Raw genomic sequence first — 7,282 nt, 5'->3', positions numbered from 1 at the left:
CAACACCTTTTTACCAATGAAAATACACTGTGGCATTAGGAAGGTTCAGAACCACTATTTTAGAATGAGTACAATATAGGGAGATGAGACTGATAAAAATAAGACTTTGAATTAAAACAACTGGTTTGGGAATAAGAGTTACTCTATTTTCCTCAATGTTACTAAACTTGTATACGTAAAGTATAAGAAAAATGGCTAAGAAAAGTTCTTCCCTTTTGAGCAAAGAAGTCAGCATGGTAAAGACAAGTATATTTATTTCATATGACAGCACATTTCACAGGATATGTACATGTCTGTATATCACCGACTTTAATACTGTACTTCTATAAAGTATATAGTTATAAATATGGTATGCCACATAAGCAATAAAATTCTTACATATAAACAGCAATCTACTATAGAGAACAAAGAATTCACAAAGAGATCCTTAGTGTCTAATTTCTGTTCTGCTCTTAACAGAACTGCTAAATATTTAATAATACACAGACTGGCTACTTATTTGCAGCATACCTTTAACTTTCATAACTCTTGTGCATTTTCAGCAACTTGCCAAATATAATTTTCCTGATAAAGGCTGAGCTGCTGCTGATATGTATACTTTAGACAGTAGTTGATATTCAATAGAAAACATTGCTCACAGAACTGCAATTTGCACTAATGAAGATAACCTAACAATGGATTATTTTGCTAATGGGGAGCAAATACTGTATACACTAGTCACATGTGGATGTCAAAGCCACAATTTCAACAAGTTAATTCACATTTTGAAGCATACTGCTTATAGTAACACTGCTGTTTAAAAGATACTACTGCTGAAATGATTAGAACCTCCAAAAAAGCACAATATAAAATTCACAAGAGTTATTTCTGACAGGAAATCCTGGCTCTTAACAGAAAGAATTACTTCTATAAATATAGTATTTTGATAACATTTGAGCTTTTAGAAAAGTGCTTTTTTCCTAATAGATTTGCTTTATGTTAGTGCAGTGCAGTTTGCTGTGCTTGTACATTTTATATACTCTTAGCCATGAACTCTATTTTTGATATTCCCTCAATGCACATCCATCTTTAAAGGTTAAATGTGGACATAGGAAGTTAGATGGACATATACAACTCTTTACATAAAAGGAACATTACTATAAGTCTTAATGGGTAAAGATGATTTTAACTTAAACTGACAACAAAACTATTGCTCAAGTTGTTTTCTGATTGGTTTACTTAATGATATCAAAATACTACATTCTGTAAAAATTCTGTGTTACTTCTTCATAAAATTAATAAAAGCAGGATCAGTTGCATATTGGCAGTGCAGGAGACAAAATCCAGAGCTAACTTGAGGTATAGCCTCTAAAAACTTAAAGCAGCATCATAGATGTTTTGTGTAGCTTCCTAAAGTGAGAGAGAACATACAATGGGTATAACCTCAATTCAAAGCACTCTGAAGACAGCTTCTTTCCTTGCTAAAAGCAAAGTTCCAGAACAGAAGCAGCAAAAATAATAAGTGTGGGAGGGAAATGGCCAACATATCCCTTAATGTGTGCAAAGAAAAGAATATAATTAGCTCTAATATTTCTCACTGAACTTGGTGGTCTGTACCTTCCCTGAATGTAAGGCTACAGTGCTGTTCTGAAAAGGCCAGAATATCTGTCCATGTGATAATGATCACTAAATGTGCTGCTGCCAGCTGCAAGAACCTTCTCCCAGAGAAAAGCATGTGGAGGTGCTAGAGTGAAAAGTAACAAGGTTGTATGCATTTGAAGGGTGTGGAATGGTAGAAAATTCTGGTTCTGTAGTGAGATTATTCTTGTTTAAGAAAATAAAATTAACGAAATGTTCAAATTACATTTACAGCCATCTTTTGGTAATAAGATATTGAAAAGAGGACTTTGTTAGAACTTTTAGGCAAAATTTCATCTGATATTCTAGAATTATGAGTTTTATAGACAATGTGTACATATGTTCACATATACATACATACTTTTTTTTTTTAAAGCAATGCCTTTCAAACTCTGTTTCACTCTAACTTTGGCAACTCTTTGGTAAATACTCATAAATACCAATTGTTAATAAGTATGAAAAAGGACTGGTGGTAATGTCAGGTAAATGTTGTGTGGGCTTTTTGAGATTTTTCAGAAAAGACAAAAATTTCTCAATAAGAACTATTTTTTACAGTAGTTTTAAGCACTTTTTATGGCTACTACTGTCTGCTATTCATCGAAAGAGAAACACACCAAGCAAGACTCCAGTTAATAATGAGAGGGATTTTTCCTTATTTCCAATATACACATATTCCAACTCTGTATACACCAAATAGTGGTATTTCATGAAGATATCAGTGCACTTAACAATTATTGCACATAATGAAAATCTAATGCCCAATTCTTTCGGCTCTACCCTGCCAAAACTAAGAAAAACAACTGGTTTCTATCACATGACATTATCTTTCAGTGAAGTCTAGGGTGGGTGATGCCTTAGATGCCAAGGTTGTGAAAGGATCTACTGGAGGGCTGGTGCCAGGTGGAAGCACAGAGACAGGAGGTGGAGGTGGTCTTCTTGATGGCAACACGCAAAAAGAGACATTTTTATCTTTATTCCAGTCATCATCCAATGTCACGCTGGAGCCAGAAAATGAAGATGGCTGATTACCCAGTAAGTCTGGACAAGTTGACTTTGATTTCCCTTTTACATTAAAGTCGTCTTCTTCTTCAAAGGTTACCCATCCCTTTGGGTTGCTAATTTTTACTGTAGACTGGCACTGCAGATCAAAACTGTCCTTAAAACCATCAAGTGAAGATGAAGGCTTACTTTTGTTATAACCAGGAGGCTTCAAAGAAGGGAAAGGACTGTTAGTAACTGATTCTTCCCTGGAGAACCACGAAGTTGCTTCTAATTCTTGAGATTCAGTTCTAAATGGGTTTCCAACAACAGTCCTGTCACTGGAAGGATCTGTGCTGGTCAAGCTAGTAATAAATGGGTTTGAAGAACTTCGCATATTTTCCTGGGATTTACTCCGAGCTGGAATTGGAGGTATTGCCAGCATGCAACTTGTAGAACTCAAAGTGTTAACATTACTTTGTGTTGCAGAAGGCAACTGAACCAACCTCTTTGGGTCTGGGGTTAGAACAGGTGACATTTGAACAGATAGCTGAGCCTTTGATACAGCAAGCAGATTAAGTGATAGATCTTCAAATGGGTCACTCTTTAATGGTGATTCTCCTTTGACATCAGAGACTCCATTTGTTTTTACCTGGAAAACAAAAAGGAAAATACGGTATAATCAGTTTATATTTACTCTTAATAGCCCCTTCCTTAATGCTTCCTGTCTCTATTCTTCCTTTTGGGGGGGCAAGTATACAAATTTAGAAACTAAAGAGCAGTTTTTGTATAGTTTTATTACTCTGGCAGTTTAAGTAAAATAAAACACCTTTTTCTTTAAAAACTCCTTACTAAATAAATCCTTTTATTAAATCAATTTTTTAAGATCTCGGAGTAATTAGAGTTAATTTCATTCATGCAGTTTTTCAAAAGGTAAAAAGAACTGTACAGATTAGATTTGTTCATATCCAATTCTATCAAATTTTAACATAAATTTAAGAAACCTATATTTAGAACTTATGCTAAATCTATATAAATGAACTTCTAACATCTGCCTATGATGTTGATGTGGTTTCATTGTTCTTCTAAATATATTTTCACATAAAATTAAGGTACTCTGGAAATTCAACTTTATAGATTAACAAATTAATTTTATTGGTATATTTGCATTCATGAACCAAAGACTGCATCTTTCCCTTTTCCACTTGGAAAAATGAATTTCTAGTGTTCTTTGCTTTACAATGTAAGTTCTGTTTTGTAGAATAAACTCTGAAAAACACCTTCTAACTGATCTTCCTCATCATGTTCCAAAATGTAAATGCTAACAACCAAATGTAGCAACTCTTTAAAACTTGTAGAAGCTCAATGAAGTGAACCACAGATGTGGGACCAAGCAAAGCCAACTGTTTGGATGGGGAAAGAACTATGATCCTGGCCCTGTTAGCAAATGAGCTCATTTGATTATTATTATTTTTTTTTAAAAGATGTAATTCTGGCTTGGCGCTTGTGGCTCAAGTGGCTAAGGCGCCAGCCACATACACCTAAGGTGGCAGGTTCGAATCAAGCCCGGGCCCCCCAAACAATGATGGCTGCAGCCAAAAAATAGCCAGGTGTTGTGGCGGGTGCCTGTGGTCCCAGCTACTTGGGAGGCTGAGGCAGGAGACGCACTTGGGCCCAGGAGTTGGAGGTTGCTGTGAGCTGTGATGCCACGGCACTCTGCCTAGGGGAACAGCTTGAGGCTCAGTCTCAAAAAAAAAAAAAAAAGATACAATTCTTAAAACTAAGGTGAGTGATTTAGACACTTATGCCACCTTCAAAGATAAGAATACAATCTTCAGGGTTGGCTAGGACAGGATGAAAGAATTTCAGTTCAAAACCTGCAATGTTTTGAAAACGGATTACTACTCAAAATGAATTTAGATAACTGTTAAAGCAAAATAACTGTAAAAATATATTTGAAAAAAATAGTCCCCATAAATTGTAATTGCATATTATGAAACACAAACTTAGAAAGAATAGGGAAGGCTGTTCCCTATTCCTTGTCAAAGGAAATGGTATAGATAACTTCATTAGTGAATAGCTTTCAAGGGTCTATTTTATTCCATTATACTAGAATATACTTGATAATTGATTGAACAAGTATTTTTCTTCAAATTTAATGTGAAGAATTTTATATAAATGTGTATAAAATATTAAAGGGGAAATGTCACAGACTCTAAATTGTACTCTAAATGTATTAAAGGTAAGTAGACCTATATACAAAAATGCACGATGAAAATTTATACAGATATTGTAAAATTATAATTAACGACCAGGTTCGTGATGGCTGATGCCTATAATGCCAGCACTTTGAGAGGTCAAGGTAGGAGGATCACCTGTGGCCTGGAGTTTGAGATCAGCATGGGCACAGAGTGCCCATCTCCACAAAAATAACTAAAAAAATTATTCAAGCACAGTAGAGTGTGCCTACAGTTCCATCTATCTGGAAGGTTGAGGCAGGATGATTATTTAAGCCTAGGAGTTCAAGGCTAAACAGACTTATGATTTGCCACTGAACTCCTACTGGCTGAGAGGGTGAGACCATGTCTCTTCAAAAAAAAAAAACCTGAAATTAACTCTATATTATCAGTAATCTTTGGATTATTTATGATTAATACACATGGAAATATTTGATTGGGTCTGGGACCTATTTCTCTTGTGGCAGATAAAACCGTTCACAAGAAATAGGTTATATACGTAAGGAGAATTTTATACTCTGCATAGATTAGAATTGTAGGCACCTGCCAAGTAAATGCTGTACATTTAAATATCTTTATTTTCATATGTAAATAAAGTTTTTTTCAAAGTAACTTACTGTGATAGAATCATTTTTTCCAATCAGACTTGAAATTACAATGAGAGCCACATCACCATTCATTATTTTAGAATTAATTTGTAACTTAAATATTACAGGATTTATGATGGTAACATTAAAATTAGTGGTATTTTTACAGAGAAAGGTGTTGGAAGGACCTTTAATCATGTTATAATATTAACTTTCATCTTTCCTTATCAATACAATAATTCTTCCTTACCCAAAGGAATCCTGCTACTAAAACTATTTGTAAAGATATTTCCCAAAAGAAATCCAAAAATAATTGAATTTTGCATTTATGTAATTATGCCATTATTAAAACCAATAACCAATATGGTTTTGCCAAATAGGTTTTCCTACTACCTAAAGCTTACCTTCTTAAAGTTACGTTTTTTAGTTTTGTTAATTTTCATAAAAAAAGCAAAATATGGTAAAGCATTAGCAAGAACAACTAAAATGGTTCCTAATATCCAAAATGCTAAGGAAAAGAAAAGGCAGGTTGTATGATATGGTAATACAATTTATTAATGTGGACAGGTGGTTTTAAAAATGGGTGAAACTTTAGATGTATGAAGAAGGTTCATACATCTAATATGCGAAGACAGATGAAAAACACATGTAAGACTGATAAATAATCAGATACCTGTTACCCTGATGGTTGCTCCTGCTTTGAGAAAGGAAACAGACATTAAAGGAAAGAGTTAGGAGGACAATCCGAGATCAACCAGCAACCCTAATAATTCAGTCAACAAAATACTTTTAGTTCTATGTTACATAAAGAATCTAAGAGCAGCAATATTTCCAGGTTGTAGCTTAAGTTCAAAAGATAATTTGTTGAATTAAGGTCCAAAGTTAAATTTTATGTTTGATTACTAACCAGTTCAAAGTTTTGTTACTTCAAAACTAACATTCCAAATAGGTTTTTGGAGCTCTAAAGTATTTTAAGCAGCCTGTTATGGATAATGTTTGTGTCCTTCTCAAAAATTCCTATGTTGAAGCCCTAAGCCCCATGTGATGGTAGCTGGAGGTGGGGCCATCAGGAGGTAATTAGGGTCAGCTGAGGTCATGCATGTCGGGCCACAGCGATGTAATTAGTGCCTTATGAGAAGAGACAGTAGGGAAGAATGCTTTCTGTCCAGGCACACACACTGAGGAATGGCCCTAAAAGCACGCAGTGAGAAGGAAGCTGTCAGCAAGCCAGAAGACAGCCCTCACCAGAACTCAACCATGCTGGCATTGAGACTTCTAGGGTCCAGAACTGTGAAAAAATATAATAAATTTCTGTTGTTTAGAAACCCAGTCTATTGTATTTTATATGGCATCCCAAAAGTCTAAGACACAGTCTTAGGATAGTCTATGAATGTAATTATTGGAGAAAATGTACAAAATGGCAGCATTTTGCACAAGTACAACCAAATTAGTATTTACTTTTACAAAATGGTTAGGATCCAGGCTTGTTCTATATTACTCATATTTTTTGAAGGATGATACTATTATTAATTTACCTCATAATTAGTTGGAAGATACAAAGTAAAGCTGGATCATACTTTTGTTTTTGAAATATCAAACAATCCTTCTATAATATAGGAGTATTTTTAAAATCTAGCATCCAGGCTCGGCGCCTGTGGCTCAAGCAGCTAAGGTGCCAGCCACATACACCTAAGGTGGCGGGTTTGAATCCCCAACCCGGGCCCGCCAAACAACAATGATGGCTGCAACCAAAAAATGGCCAGGCGCTGTGGCGGGCGCCTGTAGTCCCAGCTACTTGGGAGGCTGAGGCAGGAGACTCGCTTGAGCCCAGGAGTTGGAGGTTGCTGTGAGCATGATGCCATG

General features: G+C 35.3%; 1 protein-coding gene across 1 annotated transcript in view; it reads right to left on the bottom strand.

The window, feature by feature from the left end:
- Positions 1–232: 232 nt before the first annotated feature.
- Positions 233–7,282, bottom strand: part of SYNJ1 (synaptojanin 1) — a 102,476-nt gene continuing 95,426 nt past the window's right edge. The window contains exon 28 of the mRNA XM_023517447.1: positions 233–3,247. Within this exon, the coding sequence (XP_023373215.1) occupies positions 2,438–3,247 (810 nt within the window). The 3' untranslated portion in view covers positions 233–2,437. The remainder of the gene's footprint in view (positions 3,248–7,282) is intronic.

This window comes from Otolemur garnettii, unplaced genomic scaffold (genome assembly GCF_000181295.1).
Source record: "Otolemur garnettii isolate 467f Iridium unplaced genomic scaffold, OtoGar3 scaffold00111, whole genome shotgun sequence".
In the NCBI taxonomy this organism is placed as follows: Eukaryota; Metazoa; Chordata; class Mammalia; order Primates; family Galagidae; genus Otolemur; species Otolemur garnettii.
Note: the sequence above shows the minus strand (reverse complement) of the source record. Positions and strands in the feature narration are given on the sequence as shown.